The sequence below is a fragment of the Dasypus novemcinctus genome, chromosome 22 (assembly GCF_030445035.2).
Source record: "Dasypus novemcinctus isolate mDasNov1 chromosome 22, mDasNov1.1.hap2, whole genome shotgun sequence".
Classification (NCBI taxonomy): Eukaryota; Metazoa; Chordata; class Mammalia; order Cingulata; family Dasypodidae; genus Dasypus; species Dasypus novemcinctus.
Genome location: NC_080694.1, coordinates 66,635,647 through 66,656,354, shown reverse-complemented (window position 1 = coordinate 66,656,354; position 20,708 = coordinate 66,635,647). Strand labels below are relative to the sequence as shown.

The 20,708-nt window shown below is 46.1% G+C and overlaps 1 protein-coding gene and 1 pseudogene across 1 annotated transcript; both read right to left on the bottom strand.

Moving 5' to 3' along the window:
• Positions 1-1,414: 1,414 nt before the first annotated feature.
• LOC101442233 (patr class I histocompatibility antigen, A-126 alpha chain-like) overlaps positions 1,415-20,708 on the bottom strand; it is an 82,295-nt pseudogene continuing 63,001 nt past the window's right edge.
• LOC139437278 (HLA class I histocompatibility antigen, alpha chain G-like) lies at positions 3,196-12,371 on the bottom strand. The gene is given in 8 exon segments (XM_071210924.1): positions 3,196-3,215; positions 3,247-3,522; positions 4,085-4,357; positions 4,566-4,835; positions 4,959-5,048; positions 10,475-10,550; positions 11,059-11,205; positions 12,342-12,371. Coding segments are annotated over 8 exon segments (1,182 nt in total).

The window sequence follows — 20,708 nt, the reverse complement described above, 5'->3', positions numbered from 1 at the left end:
CAGCATTTTCTTCTTTACACAAAATATTATGAGTTATGTTATACTCTGCAACTCATAATTCCAATATTGGAGTTTTCTGAGCCTTTATTTTTTATCCTTTCTGATTCTTGAGCATGTTGATTTTTTCTATTAGCATTTACATATTTCTTGCCATGAGCTATACTTCTTTCTTGCGAAATCATGTAAAATCTTTGACACATAGTTTAACATGGAATTCTCTAGAGACTCTTGATTCCTTCTCCCAGTTTTCAGATCACCACAAATCCAGGACGTTACACATTAAATCCATGGCTTGAAGTTATTTTTTCCACAGGTGAGGCACATTTGGACAACAAACCACAAGAGGGCTGGCGGGTGGTCACAATTTCTCAGAAACAGTTCTTTGTCCTTCTCACCACTCAGCCCCCACCCTTGGCTAAAAGGCAGGTTTCCTCAGAACACTCTTCTTTGGGGGATGAGACAGATTTCTTTTGTTCCTCCCTTATTCTGAGGCTATGAACCTTTGGCTTCCTAGATTTCCAGGGTGGTGGACTGACTCCTACTTCACTCCCCACAAGAACAAGGTTTGGTATCAGCTCCTGTCTATTTCAGCGTGTAAGCCCAGGAAATTAAAGATACAATTTTCAGATTTGACACATGATCATGGGATGAAAGCAATTTCTCTCTAGATGCCTTGCCATGTGAATATTTGGACTGAATGATTGTTCTTTTTTTAAATACCAATTTGATGTTCCTATATTTCACCCATTATTTTTAGTTCTCTTCAGTAAAAGAGAAAGTCTTAAAAGCACCCCTACCATAAAACTGAAAATGGAATTCCCTTAACTACCCATTAATTCCTGCCTGGTGTTGGACACCAGGGCAGGTGCTGGAACATGGTCCATCTCCACCAACGCTCCTCAGGGTGGTCAGGGGCTAGTGCTGCTCTGAGGACTATTTATCAACCACAGTGAGATCCAGATGGAAACTGAGACTAAGAGCAACAAGGAAGCCTCTATCTTATCGTGTCCCAGAGTGGAGACGTGCAAGCAATGGAGGAGTGTTTACATCATGTCCTTGGGTCTACTAAAATGTTAGTTGAGCAGCTGCTCATGACCAGACTTGGAGTAGCAAAGTGTCTAAACCTGGGGGCTATATTAGACTCTAATAGGGGTTGCATAAAACTATTAAGGTCATGGATCCTCTCAACAGAAATATGTGCATGGACAAGGAACTATAAAAGTTCTATGAAATGCCAGTGTACACGTGATCCTCTGAAGTCTTATAGAAATGGGTTTTTTTAATCCTACTAAGAATAAAAGACAGGGAGAGATGTTTTCAGAAATCACTTATCCATCCAGCAATGCCCATCTTATTATTTGTGAAGATAAACTGACAGAGACAAAAGGTATATCCATAACAGATTAAAAGGGAATGAGATGAAAAATGTCATTTATTGGTCACCCACTTTTCCAGACAAACCCAAGTGCCATCACTGTACTAGTTAAAGTTCCAGGTTGACTCCGGCTCCAGGAATTGACATCTGTTCTCACTTTCCATCCTCCATGGACCCCATTGCCACCTGTGGGTCTACACTAGGGTCTGCTCTACAAATCCAGGGGCTTGGGCTGCAGCCAGCATTGGGGTCAGGGGAGCTGGGTAAGGGCAGAGAGGGAGGGCAGGTGGCAGAGAAAGACCAAACATCTAGGAGATAAATAAAGTCGAAACATCGATCCTCCTCACTGTGAAGCCCATGTGGATGGAGCCCTGACTGAACACAGGCCTGTCCACCCTCGGCTCCTCACAGCAGCACTCAGCACAGCAGACATATGGGTTCTGGAAGGTTCTCAGAGTATTTTATTTCCTCTTTTTTTAAAAGAATCTTCCTCTCCTTCAAATGATTCCTCAATCCCACCCAAGAGTAAGAATTCATAAAAGCAAAATCATACAGGTTCTCATTCTCAAGGGAAGCAGGAAGGGGCAGCTCAGGGCACTGTGAAGTAAGACAGGGCTGTGGACGCTCCACACCCAGCTCTCCTGAGCAGGACAGACGGTCAGGGCAGGGAACACAGGTCAGTGTGGGGGACGTGGGGCAGGGGCGAGCTACCTCCCCATCCTCCAGGGTACAACAGGAAAGCAGACACACAGATGCCAGGTGAGGAAGGAAAGTCTTCACATCCCAAAGGAAGGGGGTCTTGAGGTCACATGAGGGGCGTGAACAGCTCTGGAATCTCTCTGTCCCCCACGAGGCAGCTTTGTCACACTACAGAAGAAAACAATCAAGAACACGTTCAGGTCATCTCTGTAAATGCTGACATCATGACCAGCCCTCTACAGCCCTCATGTCCACGTCCAAGTAATCCCCAGGACCCAGGCATGTCCTCTCAGACCAGCCCCTCTCCCCTTTCAGACCCCCAGGGTCTCACCTCTAGAAGCCTTGAGGGACACATCAGAGCCCTGGGCACTGTTGCTGGCTGGAAAGGAACAAACACAGGGTCTGGTCAGAGCCACAGGGAGTTGTGAGTCAAGGAGTGATGGGTGAGCTGCCCGTGGGCTCCATCTACACTCCCCAAAGCCTCAGTTCAGCCTTGACCCTCCACACCATGTCCCCCTCCATCCCCCACTAAGAAGCAGCCTGAGCGTAGCTCCCTCCTGTTCCACCTGTGGAGAAACAACCAGTGAGTCCAGGACATGAGGTCCTGAGAACTAGTCCTGGATCCAGAGAAGTTTCCAGAAGTGTGACTGCAGACCCGGGGTAGGATCAGGAAACACGAGGTGGGATGGGGCTGGACCTTCTGCCTTCCTGGAGGTCTGTCCTCAGCAGCCCCTTCCCTCTGACTGCTGGGAAGAGGGGCATCCACATCATCACTGGGGACATTGTCCTACTTCTCTCACGGGTTTATAAAGTAAGTGTAGTAACAGGCCCAGACTGGATGGGCAAGTGTGTGAGGAGGGGATTCACGGTACCAGGAAGGGGCAGGGCACACTGCTACCCGGGCTGGAAACCTCCCTGGGACAAGAAACCTCAGACCTGCCCCTCCCCTACCTGAGCTCCTCCTCCTCCAGATCAGAACTCCAGCCACCACGGACACTTGTAGGATGACCAGAGCAACCACGATTCCCACGATGAGGATCGGGGTTGTGAAGGCGGCTCTGAGAAGGGGGGAAGGTTAGGGGCCCTGACCCCAGGCTCAGCCCTGACCCAACTGGAGGAGCTCAGAAGGGCTCCTGCTTCCCTAGAAGAGGCCCCAACCTCATTCCACTTACTCCATCTCAGGGTGAGGGGCTAGGGCAGCCCCTCATGCAACACCTGGCACGTGTATCTCTCTTCCTCCCCAGAAGGCACCACCACAGCCGCCCACTTCTGGAAGGTTCTGTCCCCCGCAGGCCTGGTCTCCACAAATTCCATGTCCTGGGTCTGGTTCTCCCCATCCCGCTGCCAGGTCAGCATGATCTCCGCTGGGTAGAAGTCCAGGGCCCAGCACCTCAGGGTGACCCCACGGTCAGAGAAGCGGTGGCAGGTCACATGCATCTTTGGGGGATCTGCGGGAAGATCAGAAACTTCAGGAACTTTCCATTTCTCTCCTGGCCATTCTAGCAGCACTCATGTGACCACCAGGAATGGACTGGACAGTCTTGGTGGGCAGTGGAAGCCCCACACACCAACCTGGACTCGGGGTTCCGGGATAAGTCCTATTCTTGGAAATTCTGGGGTCAGGTGAGACCATCTAGTGCAGGAGGCCCCAGGTGTGTGATGTGAACAGGGACCTCTAGACCTGACCTAGTGGAGGCTGAGGGGCTCAGAAAAGCTGCAGGAACAAGGCCTGAGAATGTCCCGGTGGTCCCCAAGGCTGACCTGCTGCCCAGGTGCTTCAGGGATGGTCTCCTCCATCCCGGGGGAGGCTGGACCCTCCACTGTCCTGACAGAGGGCGGGGCCTCTGCGAGTCACTAAGGGTTCAGGGTCTGGACACCTGGGCCGACCCCGCCCCTGGCCCCCAGGCAGGAGAGTGTTCCTGCACCTACTGGATTTCCCCCTCCCCGTGGACGCAGGTGGGGGCGCAGCCCAGCCCGAGGAGATCGGGGAGGCGCCCCGGGCCCCTGTACCTGTGCGCAGCAGCGTCTCCTTCCCCCTCTCCAGGAATCTCTGCAGCCACTTCACACACTTGTCCTCCAGGTAGGCTTTCTCAAACTGCGCAACCTCCTCCTCGAACTTGCGCTGCGTGATCTGCGCCGCCGTGTCCGCCGCCGTCCAGGAGCGCAGGTCCTCGTTGAGGGCGATGTAGTCGGCGCCGTCGTAGGCGTATTGACCGTTCCCGCGGAGGAGACGCCCGTCGGGGCCCACGTCGCAGCCGTATATCATCTGGAGGGTGTGAGACCCTGGCCCCGCCCCCGCGGTCAGCCCCCGGTGCTGATTAGTCAGGTCTAATCAGAAAACGAAACCCAGGTAAAGTCCCTCCCGCGCTCCCGAGTCAGGAGTCCCCGGTCCCGCGGCTTCGGGGTGCAGTGGGCACTCGAGACTCAGGATGACCCCGGCCCGTCCTGCGGATCCCGGTCGTGCGTGAACTCCTGGCCCCACGTGGCTCACCGGCCTCGCTGTGGTTGTAGTAGCCGCGCAGGGTTCGCAGTTCCACCCGGAAATCCTGCGCGTTCCCCTTGGCCTTCCGCGTCTGCTCCCCCCAGTACTCGGGCCCCTTCTGCCTCACCCACGGCGCCCGCGGCTCCAACCTCGGACTCTCCGGGTCGCTATCGAGACGCGCGCGCTGCGTGTCGTCCACGTAGCCCACGGCGAGGTAGTGGGTGTCCCCGCGCTCGGGTCGGGACACGATGGTGCTGAAATACCTGAGGGAGTGGGGGCCTGGGGGGACAGAAAAGGGGCGGGGGTCGGCGTAAGGGGACGTTTCTCCCGGGGTCCGCTCCCCCCGCCCCTGAAGGTCACTTGCTCCTGTCCGGGGGCAGCGCCCCCCGACCCCGCACTCACCCGCCCGGGCCTGGGTCAGGGCCAGGGCCCCCAGGAGCAGGAGGAGGAGGGTCCCCGGTGCCTTGGCCGGATCCCCGGGTCTGGCGGAACCTGAGTCCGGGCGGGGCAGGGCGGGCTCTATATGGGCGATTGGCTTCTCCAGAACCGGGCCCGCGGGGGGAGGCAGCCCTCGGCCCGCGTCACGAGGGTCGGAGCAGAAGGAACTGACTCGGGTTGGGAGATGGAGAATGAAACTGCGGGGACCCGGGACTCCCCAGCTCGGCCTCCCTGCCCCACACGCCAGCCTCGGAATGAGACCCTGAGAGCCGAGACCCGGTCCTAGACTGGCCCGACCCCTCCCCTGCACCGAGCGCTCTAACAGCCCCTGTCAGTGAGACCTGATCTTGACTCTTCACAGCTTACAAATTAGTGAGGACCCCAAGGAGATTCTGGTGACCTCTACTGTTACTGACCATACTAGAATTTAAAATGGAATTGAAAATACACATTCCTACAGATTAATACTTATACCAAAACTCATTCCACATTGATAACTAAATCCAAAAGTAAACAATGTAATAAGAAGTGTGGATCAATTTACATTTGTGCATATCTTTCTTAGCTGACTCAATAGAGCACCCCTGGACTTTCTTCTCATATTAAATCAGTTATTTAGGCTTGAACCAAAAATTCAGGCTCGCATGTAAATGCAGTTAGAAAAGAGAGGAGTATTTTTAATAGGCTTTTCAGGTGAGTGGTGACATTCATCTATCATACTATACTAAAAGCATGCAAGTGTAGTTTCTAAAAGAGAGTTGCTGTCTGAAATCTTGAATATTTCATTTTGTGACGTTGAAATCCTCAGGTGTCTCTTTGCACATTGAATGGATCTTGTACTAATGCATGAAGATTTCAATGTAACACATTGGCCCACTGAGTTACATAGATCTTCCAGTATGGACACATTTCTTTACGTATTTCCAAAAGGTGATATTTGTTACAATTAACAGATCCCACCAGAAAAGGTGTAAGTATTGGAAAACTGTCACACTGAAGGTGATGGACACAAGTTTTCCAACATTCTACTCTTCATTCGAGAGCTTACATTTTACTATTGGCTGAAGCCAGAGAGAGAAAATACTTCAGATCACATTTCTAATAAAGGATTTCTTCCCAGAATAGGTAAAGAACTCTTAAAAGACAAGAATAAGAAAAGAAACCAATTTTTTTAAACAGGTTAAAGTCTGGACAGCTCACAAAAGAAGATACACAGGTGGCAAATAAGCACCTGAAAACATGCTCAGTGTCATTGTCATTAGGGAAGCTCAGATAAAACCACCATGAGATGCCCGGCACATACCTGTTAGAATGGCTAAATTAAACCAAAATATAATAAATTGATGTGTTAGTTTCCTGTTCCCAATGGAACAAATTTTCACAGTAGGTTACATTAAATGACAAGAATTTTTGTTTTTGTTTTTTTGTCTTTTTTTTAATGTTACATTAAAAAAAATGAGGTCCCCATATATCCCCACCCCCCTCACCCCACTCCTCCCATACCAACAACCTCCTTCATCATCATGGGACATTCATTGCACTTGGTGAATATGAATCTGAGCACTGCTGCACCACATGGTCAATGGTCCACATTTTAGTTTGCACTCTCCCCCAGTCCACCCAGTGAGCCATGGGAGGACATTTAATGATTTATGTTCTCACAATTCAGGAGGCCAGAAATCCAAAATCAATGTCCCTGGATGGAATCCAGGTGTCAACCAGGCCTGGCTCCCTCTGGAGGCTCGAGCAGAGAGAGAGCCTGTGTCTTGCCTCTTCCATTTCTGGTGGCTGCCAGCTCTCCTTGCCTTCTGGCTGCATCACTCTAACGTTAAAGCCAACATCGCCAGATCTCTGCTCCATCTTCTCATCACCTTCTCTTCTGGATGTGGTAAAATCCCCCCTACATCCCTGTTATGAGATCCATGTGATCACACCTAGGGCCCATGGGGATAATCCTGGATAATCCCCCAGCTCTAGATCAATTACATATGAACAGGTCACTTTTGTCATATAAGGTAATATTCACAGGTTCCAGGGATTAGGATGTAGAGGTCATTGTTGGGTTTGGAAGCGATTTTCAGTCTGTCACTAGTGGTGACACCTGCAATCTGTCACTAGTGGTGACACCTGCACTGGCAAGGACATAGAGACTAGGAACCCACACTCCCTGCTGGTAGGAAGGCCAAAGGGTGAAGCCACCCTGGAAGACATTTGGCAGGTTCTTAAAAAGCTAAGCATGGACTTAACGTACAACCCAGCAATGTCACTCCCAGGTATTAGCTCATCTAATTTAAAAACATATTTACATAAAAACCTGCACAGAAATATTATAGCAGCTTAATAATTCCCCAAAACTTGATGTAGCCACATTTACCTTCTCTATGTGAATGGATAAAACAGTGACTGGTTGTGAAGCAAGTGTAGCTCAGTAGTTTGAGCGCCTGCTTCCCATGTCAAAGGTTCTGGGTTTAACTCACAGAAGCTCATCAAAAAAATCAGTGATAATCCATTGATCCATAGTACACAGTACTATGCCATCAAAAGGGAGGAGCTATAAATTCATGCAACATCGTGGATGAATCTTAGATGCCTGTTGCTAGTGAAAAAAGCCACCCTGGGAAGGCTGCATGTTGTCTGATTCCATCTACATGAAATTCTGGAAAGAAGACTATAAATACTGAAAGCAGATCTCTGGTTGCCATGACCTTGGGGAGAGTGAAGGTTGTTTAGGTGAAGCACAAGGTATTTTTCAGTCCCCAGCCCTAGTCTGTGTGGTACTATATTTGTGGATACATGATACTTTGTCTAAAACCAGAAACCTGATAACACAAAGAATAAACGTTAAGTGTGCAAACTATAAAAAGCTATCCTGGCAAGTGAGAAGTCACAGGATGGCTGCAGACTGTGGCAGAAGGATCTAGTTGTGTTACAGGTGCATGGCCTGACCTCACTGAAGGAGGGGCAAAGGAGGTGCTGGATTGAGGATCTTTGGAGATGTCTGGAAATTTTAAGAGTGAAAGCAAAAGGAACTATGCATAAGCACTGGCTGTAGTTGGCAAAGTTCTTTCTCATGGGGTAAGGGCTAACAATTCTGAAGTCACTACCCATGTGTATGAGGACTGAACAATAAATATGTGGTGGGTGGCGAGAGTCAGAATTCTCACTGAAAAGCAGGAGATTACAGATTTACAAGAGGGAAAGCCAGAATGGCATATATGATATGGCATTACAGTTGGAGACATGGAATCAACTCATGTTTAGCTTAATGTAGTTTAGTGTAAACCTTGATATATGTGTATGTATATGTATTAGAGATGTGTTACACGTGCACTGGTATACACACACATTTCCTAATTCTATCTATTGAGGGCCTAGAAGCAATGAAGCCCCAATAGCAATGAACAAACCCAGTGCCTGGCCCTCAGTTTCTAATACCATTATCTCAAAAGTGAACCAATGGCGCTTGCAGAAAAAGCCAAATCTTAGGCTGGGGTAGGAAATACATAGGATGAGTCTGCAGCATATGGGAGGGTGAGCAAGTGAGTATTGTCCAAAACATAAAACCATGGGGACATGTCAGAAGGACCCAGAAGCCAACTGGAAGGGCTCTCTATGACCAAAACTGGAACAATTATTTTTAAGATTTATTTCTTTATGTCAGTCACATGCCCCCCCCCCCAACCACTCCACTGTCTGCTGTCTGTGTCCATTCACTGTGTGTTCTCCTGTGTCTGCTTGTATTCTCATTGGGCGACTCTGGGAACCCATCCTAGGACCTTCCAGAGTGGGAAAGAGGCAATCTTTCTCTTGTGCCACCTCAGCTCCCTGTTCTGCTATGTCTCTTATTGACTCTCCTCTATGTCTCTTGTTGCATCATTTTGCTGCACCAGCTCTCTCCCATGGCCAGCACTCCTTCATGGGACAACAATTCTGGGGGAGTGGGGGCACTACCACGTGGACCAGCTTGCCTTCACCAGGAGGCTATGGGCATCAACCTGGGACCTTCCATATGACAGATGGGAGCCCAAGAGCTTGAGCCAGATCCATTTTCCAAAACTGGAACAATCTGAGCAACAAAATAAATAGCGCAGAATTGGATTATAGTCGAAAGTACAAAATTAATACCCATGAGCCTGTAAATGACTGGATAAATAATTAAATGCAGCAAGAATGGACAAAGCTCCCAAACACTAGAATTCCCAATGATTACTGTAGATGCTACACCCTCACTGAGTTGAGCATAAGTCCCCACACATTAAGTGTGGACTGCACAGAAGATGTCCTTCCAAAGAGGACAATGGAAGGGGGATGTGAACAGTAACTTCAGGCTGGAGAATCCTGGGAATCACTGCCTTGGCCAGGAAACCCAGCTCACATCACCAGAGATGAATCAGGGTCACACCACATCCTCTTCTTATTATGTTGAGATATGTCATCTCTGTGGACTTTTCCCTGAAACCCAGAGCCTTTGTGTAACCATGAGAAAAATGTCAACCAAGCTCAAATTGAGAGGCAGTCTACACATCCAGACCAAGACTCCTCAAAACTCACAAGGTCACAAAAAACAAACAAACAAACAAAAAAAACAAAACAAGGAAAGTCTAAGAAACTGTCACAGCCAGAGGAGCTGAATTTCATCACATGAAATCTATATGAACTTCAGGTTAGTTACTAATAATGCATCAAATCTGCCTCATTAGCAGGAACAAAGTGCCAGAGGAATGTAAGATGCTGACAATGTGGGAAACTGGGGTTGTCTGTGAGCTCTCTGAATGCCTCCAACATTTTTGTGTAAGTGTAAAATTATTCTAATATTAACAGTTTATTTTCTAAAACAACATCCCACAGAAAAGGAAAAGAGAGTAGATAAAAATATTTTCTACTCTCCAGTGCTCCCAGGGGCTGCTTCAAGCGGGCTGGGTGGGGGCTCTGGGTAAGAGATGGAAACCTCAAGGAGACACAAAGGCTGCTGAGCGCCCCTCCTCTCCTACTCTCTGCACCCCTGGGAGTCTGACTTCAGTGGATTCCAGGGATGCTTAGATGGCAAGTTCACCCCCTTTTCCCATCAGTGCTGAGCCTCCAGGTCCCCCAGCTCTGCCCCACTCAAGCCCGACCCCTCCTCACGTCAGAATGCTAGAGAGCGCGGCGGCGCCCCCGCGTGGCCACCGGGCGGAGGGCAGAAGACCCGCGCTCCCCTTTGCCCTCAGGGGAGCCCTCCCTCGGGTCTCCCTGCGCCCCCAGCATCCGAGGAAGTATCTGCACATCAGGGGGCGCCCGCCATCCAGGACAGGGTCGGGTGTGTCCACGCTGACCTAGACGTTTCCTCCCTGGGAATGGACTCTGGCCTCAGGGCAGAGCACGATCTCCAGACCATTCCATCTGGTTCCTGGGCCCAAGGTGGACCACAAGCTAGGGGTCCCCAGCAGCAGTCCCCCCCGTCTCCTGGGGGGGGGGGGTCCTTGGACGCCCACGCCCCTGACGCTTCTTCCTGCGGCTGCTTCCAGGGATGGGGGCTCCTCCTCCAGGAATCCATCCGTGATCCCCCAACTCTACGATCTGGGGGAAGAGGGAGGGTGAGCCCCCCTGTCATTGGCCTAGGAACAAGGGGGGCTCCTGAAAAGAGAAGAGAGGGGAAAATAGGGATGACTGGGGGATGGAGGCAAAAACAGTGGCTGGGAAGGAGCCGGAGGGGAGGGGCAGCCTCGTGGACACAGTGAGGGGAGGGACGGGGTCTTCTCAGTGAGAGGCGGAGGGGGCTTCTGGCCAGGGTGGGGTGGAGGTCTCTATTTTCACCTGGATGGTAACTACTCAGGTGTCACCCTCTACTTGATTGTAACTATTAAGTGTTGAACATTTTTTGTTTTGCAGAAATGGTGTAATTCAAACACACTCAGGAATAGAAGGAGAAGTCAGGGTGAGGGATGGGAAGTGACTGAGGGATCCCCTCACCAGAGCCTTCCTAAGACTGGGTGGAGGAAATCAAGGACCCGAGGGAGGGGCGAGCGCGGCTGTGTGGCTCCTGGGGGCCGCGGCCCCCGAGGAGCCCCAGGGTCTCCCCTCTCACTGCTTTCCTCCCAGCCCTGGGCAGCCTGTGGTCAGAGCCCTTGGCCACCTGCAGGCGCTTCTTCAGCTCCTGATCAGCTGAGCTGGTGCGACCCGGGCTGGGTGCGGGGAGGCGGCCTCGCAGCTGGAGGCCCCGGAGATGCGGGTCCTGGAGGGCGGAGGGCAGGACTCGGCCTTGGGGCTGGAGACCCTCGTGGACGGCGGGGAGGTGGGCGATAAGCCCCGCCCAGGCTCTGCCCACGCACTCCACTAACCCGAGGGCTGACCCTCCCGTCTCCCCAGACCCCTGAACCAGGCACCTGCCCACCATCCCCACATCAAGGTGGACCTTCCCCAGGCTGAGCGCAGGAGCCCGGCGTCCCGGGTCGTTTCTCCTTCGGGGGGCTTAGCTGTCCAGGTCCCCTCGGCCTCGCCCCCGCCAACTCCTTGTGTCAAAACCGTATTTGAAACTTTCAACCATTTGTTGAAAAGACTATCCTTCTGCCACTGGATTACCAGGAGTTGTCATGAGCAAGCGTATGTGTAGTTCTATTTATACTTTGTTATGTTCATTGACCTACCACTGCCCCGAGGCTGCTGCTGGAGCTCCTAGTAAGTTTTCAGATCTGCTCCATGGATCCTCCACTTTTATCCTTCTCAAAAACGTTTTAAGGCATTTAACTCATCTGTTTCATCAGTGTATCTTTTTGAACGCTATAGGAAAAACTGACTTAGAAGCTGGAATCTGATGGGATAAAAGTGTCTGGACAGAAATTTTTAGGAGCAATGCTTCCAGAACTTTTTGAGCTGCCATTTATTTTTGGAATTTGAAATAGGTATTTAAATAAAGTTTTGACTATTCAAAGTCCTTTCTGCTTCTTTAAAAATTGTATTATCAGCTTGTCAATTTCTTTTTAAAAGCCTACCATGTGTTTGGTTGGAATTGTATTTAAATAATCCAATTTGGGGAGAACTCATACCTTAATAATGAATATTCCAATCCTTGACATGGTAGTTCTACACATTTATTTATTTTTTTGTTACTTTTCCTCAGCAGTATTCTTGTAGATTTCAGAGTAGAGATCTTTCAAACATTCTTTAAATTGATACCTAGTTATTTCATTACCCTAGGTGTCCTTTCTCACTTTCCAGAAGTTGCCTGCTATTCCTAGTTTACTGAGAAATTTTATTATCAAAGGATGTTGAATTTTTAAATGCTTTTTCTATGTGGAGTTGATCTAATTGTTATTCTTCTTTATTATGTTAAATGATGAAGTAGATTAAATTTCTTATATTCATCCCAACTTGCATCAGGGATAACTCTTTCTTGGTCATGATGTATTACATTTAAAATTATTTTGGATTGAATTTGTTGGTATTTTGAAAAGGATTCCTGAGAGACATTGTTATAAAGTTTTTGTATTAGTCAGAGTTCTCTAAGGACACAAATTTTTGTGAGTTGTCATATATGACTGTGGGGATGGGCAAATCCAAATTCTGAATTCCAAAAGGTAGGCTGTAATCTGGGAACTCCAATGAAGGTTCCATGAATTCCCTGGGGAAGCTGGCTGAAGTAGAGATGGAAATTCCCTCTTCTGACTGCTGAAACGATCTCTTCTCCTTTTAAGTTTTCAACTGATTTGATAAGACATCTCTCATTACTGAAGGCAAAGTCCTTAGTTGATTTTAGATGTCATCAGACTTAGATGCCATCAAGGTACTGATGACTTAAATCCAAGAAATGTCCTCAAAGTAACAATCAGGCCAGTGCTTGCTTGACCAAACATGTGGACACCACTGCCTGGCCCAGCAGACCCATGATCTTACCCACCACAGTTTCGTTTTATTACCTTTCTCGGCTTTGGTAAGACCTCACAAAATGATTTGTAAGTCTGTTTTCCTCCTCCTCTACTTTCTCTAAGAGTTTCCACAGTAGTGATATAAATTCTTGCTTAAATGTATGATAGAATTTAACCATGAAGCCACTTGTGACTGGTATTTCCTTTGTAGGATGGTTTCTCATTATGAATGTAATTTCTTTAACTGATACAGGGCTATTCACATTTATTTCTTGTTTCAGTTTTGATAATTTGTCTCTTTAAAGGAAACTGTCCATTTTGTCTCAATTATCAAATATATTGGCATAAGTTGTTTCTATTTTTCCTTTACTATGTATTTCATTCTATAAATTTACATTTAAATAATTTTTGCCAATTTTAACTTTATTGCAAAAAATACAAAATGTGGCATTTCCGAGGTCCAAGTGTTTTGGAAACAGTCCCCAGCACTCATCATGGCCTGCCCCCACCCCCTCTAAGGCCTGTCACCCCACTCTCACTCCAGCCTCTCTCTGTCCCTGGTCTGATTCTACCCAAGAAAGTACTGGCTAAGTGAGGGGGTTATTATTTATTTCTACCCTATCTCATCCCAGAGGGACTCTAAGTAGCAACAAAAACAAAAACCACATGGAACAAGATTTTCAAAATTAAATTAAATAAGAGGATAAATTGGGCTGAAGAGAAAATAAGGGCAGAAAAACAAAGTGAATCCAGGAATACATTTAGCATCCACATATGACTGTAAGCTTTCACCCTCTTACTCCAGGGAGTCCCTGAACTGGGTTCTGAGTTTCCTGGGAGTCAACTCAAAAGAGGAAAGTTATTCACAGGACACAAAACATGCACATTAGGCAGTTATTCACATGAAACCTAGTAAAGCCTTAATGACACTGGAGAAAGGTTTCTCTCATGGAGGTTGCCAAGAGGACACTATGGTTGTAGTGAAAAGTCTCCTCAACATTATCCCTTCCACAGGGTACAACAGCACAGGCTTACCTCGCAGATGATGTGGGTTCAATTCCAGACTACAACAATAAAGAGAATATGGCAATAAAATGAGTCACCCAAATTTTTTTGGTTTTGAGTGCATATAAAACTTATGCTTACACTATAATCTATTAAGTGTGCAATAAATACTTTTATGCCTCAAAAACAATGGCAGCCAAGCCCTCATCCCACATGAGCTTCCTTACAAAATTGTACTGTGAATGGCTGTGACATGAGCAATCACCCCTGAGTGACCTGCTGGGCAAGAGGGGGCCTTGCTGTAAAGAAGCCAGAGGCTCTTCTGTCCAGTGAGGTGGGCAGAACCACCGAGTCTGCACAAGAGAGAAGTCAAGGGGTCTAGTGGTCCCACCAGCAGGAGGAGCAGGAGTGCTGCCTTGTGTTTGCCATAAAGTAGCATGGACTCGAGGTTAAAATTTCCAGCGTTTTTGAGTGGGAGAATCCCTCTCCACTGCACTTCCCTAATCGATTACTCCACATAGACAACTGCTGGTTTCAAAATTTTTGTGTATCTGCCAGTTTTGTATAAAACTGTGTGGCTTTATTATTTATTTTTACACAGATGAGATTATACCATAATTACTCTTTTGCTACCCACACATGCTGGTGTAATACCTGTCCTACATTATGGAAGGCTATAGACTTAAAAGTCTGAAAATGACACAGCTTCATTTGAACCTTGTAACAAATCTGTGAAATACATAGGACTAATTTTGTTTTTCTCATTCTGCCACTGATGGCTGCACATGGTTAAGTGGACTTGTCTAGCAAGTCGGGTAGCTGGTCTGTGGCTGCTGGAAGTAGAGTCTGCTCGTCCCCAACCCTGGGCTCAGTCCTGGGCCTTCCCACCATGCTCAGACCTTCCACACTTACATCCCCATGGGCTCTGCTTCACTTACTGTGTGTTGAACTAGGGTTGTAGTCAGGCAGGTTTTTCCTGGGTTGGTATAGAACTGAACAAATGAGCAACCACTCATGCTGCATCTGCAAGTCTTCTGTGGTCCTACTCTGTCCAGCTCTCTGAGGGATGTGGATGGCACTTTTGAAGCCACTGAGCCAAAAGGATTGCCCTGCACATGAAAGGAAAGAGGAGGCGGCTCTGGACCATGACCCACAACCAGTTGTACCTCACCGTTGCTTTACTTTTGACTTTCTCTGACTACCTATGAGGTTGAACTTCTCTTCTGGAATTTCCTATTGAAGCCCTTTGCCCATTTTCAATTTCCAGTCTTTCTTTTGTTGGTTTGTGGGAATTTATTGTATGTTCTAGATATTAAGCCAGTTAGCCTTGAAAATATTGTTCACTAACTTTATGGTGCTGCTCATGAGACAAAATCTTGAATTTTGATGATTAAATTTTATCAAATTTTGACCTGATTGTGTTTTTAGGGTCTTTTTTTAAGGAGTTTTTTTTTCTTTTTTTTTTTACCACCCTAAGATCAATAATATATTCATAGGTGTGTGTTGTTTTTCATTAGTTTTATAATTTTACCATTCACAAAGTCTTTAACTCGCCTGGTGTGCAGAAGAGAACCAACTCTAGTTTTCTCTAAACCATGAGCCCATTTTCCCACCCATCTACTTAGCAGTCCATCATATTTCCACTGATGTGAATCAGTGGTGTCACTTCTAGTAGAGCAACTTTCCATGAGCACAGAAGTAGTTTCTGAGGGTCACAACTGTGGCAGGGGAGGATCTCTGGTGTGGGTGTTAGTCATGGGGGAAAGTGAGAGGAGGGATGCAACTGGGCATGCCTCTATAGCATATGAATATGTTCAAGTGGTCATTGGCCATTGTGTCAGTGAATGGAGACCCACACAATAACCAAAGAATATTGAATTCCCATGCTGGGAATTTCTGCTACATACTCTAATAGGCTGGCAAGAATCCCCCAAGTACATGGGCAATACTTAGCAAAGGAAGACAGACCATTTTAGTGGGCCCTTAATATTGGCATTTATACTTATGAAAATTGTTCTTGTGAAAATGAAACTAAGCATAGTAATATATATTGCCTGAGAGTTACCTCCCGAAAGCCTCCTTGTTACTCAAATGTGGCCTCTCTCTAAGCCAAACTCAAAATACAAATGCACTACCTTCTCTCTGGTGTGGAACATGACTCTCAGGGATGAGCCTCCATGGCACAAGGGATTAATTACCAAGTGCTGACTAGTGATACATCTGGGAAAAGACCTTGACCAAAAGGGGGGATATTAAATACAAATGAGATGTTTTTGCCAAGAGATTTCTTTTTCTGTCTTCATTTATTTATTTTTAATGTTACTTTAAAAAAATATGAGATCCCCATATACCCCCCCACCCCACTCCCATAACAGCAACCTCCTTCATCATCATGGGGAATTCATTGCACTTGGTAAATACATCTCTGAGCACTGCTGCACCACATGGTCAGTGATCCACATTATAGTTTACACTCTCCCCCAGTCCACCCACTGGGTCATGGGAGGACATACAATGTCAAATAACTGTCCCTGCAGTACCACCCAGGACAACCCCAAGTCCTTAAAATGCCCCTACATCACATCTCTTCTTCCCACTCCCTACCTTCAGCAGCTACTGTGGCCACATTCTCCACATCAATGCTACATTTACTTCCATTACTAATCACAATAGTTCCAGTAAGTCCACTCTAATCCATACTCTATTCCTCCATTCTGTGGGCCCTGGGACGGTTATGTCACTCCACCTCTATATTGAGAGGGTGCCTAGATTCCACTTGGATGATGGATGCAGTTCTCCTTCTTGCAGTTGTAGGGACTCTTGGCTCCTTGGTGTGGTGGTTGACCTTCTTCACCTACCTGCTAGCTGGCTGAGGTAAGTCCAATAAACCAGAGGGGAGGATTTGCAAGTCTGTTGAGGATCAGGGCCTGGCTATCACATGGACAGTCCAGAGATTCAGGCCCGCTGAGTATACACTAAACCCCAGTGCCAACCACAGGTCTGGTAAAAGTAACAGGAGAGGCTTGTGAACAAAGATCACATCTCAGTGCAACTCCATCACACTCAGGAACACAAATTCCAAAGTAGGGCCAACTGAAAAGGCACAAAACTCCATCTACCATGGCCATAAAATCTGTGGTTCTCTGTAGCCCTCAGAAGAACCAATATCTGCGGTTGTATCTATGTATCTATATATGGGGACCTCATATTTTTAAAATACATGATGTCCCCATATATCCCCCACCCCCCCACCCCCTCCTCTCCCCATAACAACAATCTCCTCCATCATCATGAGACATTCATTGCATTTGTTGAATGCATCTCTGAGCACCACTGCACCTCATGGTCAATGGTCCACATCATAGCCCACACTCTCCCATGGTCCACCCAGGGGGCCATGCGAGGACATACAATGTCCAGTTACTGTCCCTGCAGCACCAGCCAGGACAACTCCAAGTCCCAAAAATGCCCCCACATCTCATCTCTTCCTCCCACTCCCTCCCACTCCCACTCCAGCAGCCACCATGGCCACTTTCTCCAGACCAATGCCTCATTTTCTTCTATTACTAATCACAATATTTCACGACTATAATATCAGTAAGTCCACTCTAATCCATACTCTATTCCTCCATCCTGTGCACCTTGGAATGGTTGTGTCCACTCCACATCTATATCAAGATGGGGCTTAGAGTCCACATGGATGCTGGATGCAATCCTCCTGCTTTCAGTTGCATGCACTCTTGGCTCCCTGGTGTGGTGGTTGATCTTGACCTCCTTGTTAGCTGAGTGGGGTAAGTCCAATAAACCAGGGTGTAGGAGTTGCAAGTCTACTTGAGGCTCAGGGCCTGGCTATCACATGGTCAGTCCAGAGAATCAGGTCCCCTGGGTATACATTAAACCCCAGCATCAACTACAGTTCTGGTAAAAGTAACAGGAGAGGCTTGTGAACAAAGATCACATCTGAGTCCAGCTCCATCACACAGAAACACAAACTCCAAAGTAGGGCCAACTGACATGGCACTGAACTCCATCTGCCATGACCAAAGAACCTGGGGGCCTCTGTAGCCCTCAGAAGAACCAACACCTGGAGGTGTATCTACTTTATCTGTCTCTGGGACTCTGCTGAGGTGTGCATAAGGGCAACCCCTCTGATAACCTCCTGGCTTGTTTTGGAGACTCATAGCCATATAAACTCATTAGTCCTTTCTATTTCCCCCTTTATTCAGGTCAAAAAGCAATTTAACTCCTGGTATTATATGTAGACTGAGATATTCTGCTGCTCTGAGTTGACCCTTTTATTCAAGGACATTTTCTACTTACATCATCAGCTGGTACTTGGTAGTAATTCCTTGGTGCCAGTGAGTCTCATCCCCGAGAGTCATGTCCCATGTTATGGGGAAGGCAATACCATTACATGCTGAGTTTGACTCTGAGACTGGCCACACTTGAGCAACACGGAGGCTCTCAGGAGGTAACTCTTAGGCACCCAGCAGCTCTAGGCCTTGTTCTTATTACAGGTGCACAGGCTCAAAAACATCATCATTAATATCATCAGCTCATTGTTGGACCTTCCTTCTTTTTTGGTCTTTGCCATTGCACTTGGGGGGTTGTTTCTGTTCCTTTAGGGACTGTGATAGAGCTCCCCTGGCTAGGAACTTAGCACTCCCTCAGTTGTTGTTTTTAAATGTAACCACTATGAAAATATCTAGACATTTTTATGTACCCTGGATATGCCCTGGAGAACTCCCTGCCAAATATATGTCCCTTGTCAATAACATCCCACACCAGTATTCTTCCCCTGCCATTGTTGAACCTCTCTGTGATCCAAAATTTCTTCAAAAGTGAAGCCCAATATATTGCCAGGTTCCTTTAATAGTAAAATGGAATATTGTGATGAGTTTAAAGGTTAGATATAGTTTTCTTATTTTTAAAATGGATTGTTTGTCTTTTTATTTTCAAGATATAGGAGCTCTTTATATATGGAGGATATAAGTCTCCTATCAGATATATGGTTACCAAATATTTTCTCTCATTGTGTAGGCTCTCTTTTCACTTTCTTCACAAAGTCCTTTAAGGTGCAGAACGCTTTAACTTTGAGGAAGTCCCATTTATCTATTTGTTCTTTTGCTGCTCATGCATTGGGTGTGAAGTTCATGAAGCCATTTCCTATTAAAGGGTGCAGTATATGGTTCCCTGCATTGATTTCCAAAGTCTTTATGGTATTGGCACTTATATTTAGGTGTTTGATCCATCTTGAATTGATTTTTGTATAGGGTTTGTGTTGGTAATCCTCTTTCCTTCTTTTACATATGGATATCCAGTTCTCCAGGCAACATGTGTTGAGGAGGCCATTCTCTCCCAGTTGAGAGGGTTTGGTGACATTATTGAATATTATAAGCCTGTATATGTGAGGATCTATATCAGAACTCTCAATGTGGTTCCATTGCTTTGTGTATCTATCCTTGTGCCAATACCATGCTGTTTTTACTACTGTAGATTTGTAGTTTGTTTTGATGTCAGGTAGTGTGATTCCTCCAATTTCATTTTTCTTTTTCAATATGTCCTTGGCTCTACAGGGCCTCTTTCCTTTCCAAATAAATTTCATACTTAGTTTTTCTAGTTCATTAAAAATGCTGTATTGATTTTTATTTGGATTACTTTGTATGTGTAGATCAGTTTTGGTAGGATAGACATTTTAATAATATTTAGTCTTCCTACCCATGAACAGAGAATATTCTTCCATTTATTTAGGTCTTCTTTGATTTCCTTGAACAGTGTTGTGTAGTTCTCTGTGTATAAGTTTTTTACACCTTTAGTTAAATTTATACCTATGTATTTGATTTTTTATATTTACTACTGCAATTGGTATTTGTTTCTTGATTTCCTCCTGAGCTTGTTCATTATTGGTGTACAGAAATGCTATTGATTTTTTTGCATTGGTCTTATAACCTGTGAGTTTATTGAACTCATTTATGTGTTCTAGGAGCTTTCTTGTAGACTTCTCAGGGTATTCTGTGTATAGGATTATGTTATCTGCAAATAATGTAACTTTGACTTCTTCCTTTCAAATTTGGGTGCCTTTTATATCTGGTTCTTGCCTCAGTGCTCAAACAAGAACTTCAAAGACAATTTTAAATAGAGGGGGTGATAGTGGGCATCCTTGTCTTGCTCCTGATTGTAGAGGGAAATATTTTAGAATTTCACCATTGTAAATGATCTTGGCTGTGTGTTTTTCATATATACCCTTTATCATGTTCAGAAAATTTCCTTGTATTCTGAAATTTCCAGTGTTTTTATCAAGAAAGAGTGCTGTATTTTGTCAAATGCTTTTTCTACATCTATAGATATGACCACGTGATTTTTTCCTTCAATCTGTTTATATGGTGTATTACATTGATTGATTTTCTTATGTTGAACCATCCTTGCATACCCGGAATGAATCCCACTTGGTCATGGTGTATAAATCACTTAATGTGTTGGTGAATATGGTTAGCAAGTATTTTGTTGAGGATTTTTGCATCTAGTTTCTTTAGAGAAATTGGTATGTAATTTTCCTTTCTTGTGGTGTCTGTATTTGGCTTTGGTACTAGGGTAATATTGGCATCATAGAATGAGTTAGGCAATGTTCCTTCTGTTTCTATTTTTAGGAAGAGTTTCAGCAAGATTGGCGTCAGTTATTTCCGGAAAATTTTGTAGAATTCACCTATGAAATCATCCTGCCCAGAGCTCTTCTTAGTTGGGAGGTTTTAAATGACTGATTCTATTGCTTGACTTGTGATTGGTTTGTTGAGATCATCAGTTTCTTTTGTCAATATAGGCTACTTATGTGTTTCTAGGACTTTGTACATTTCCTCTAAATTGTCATTTT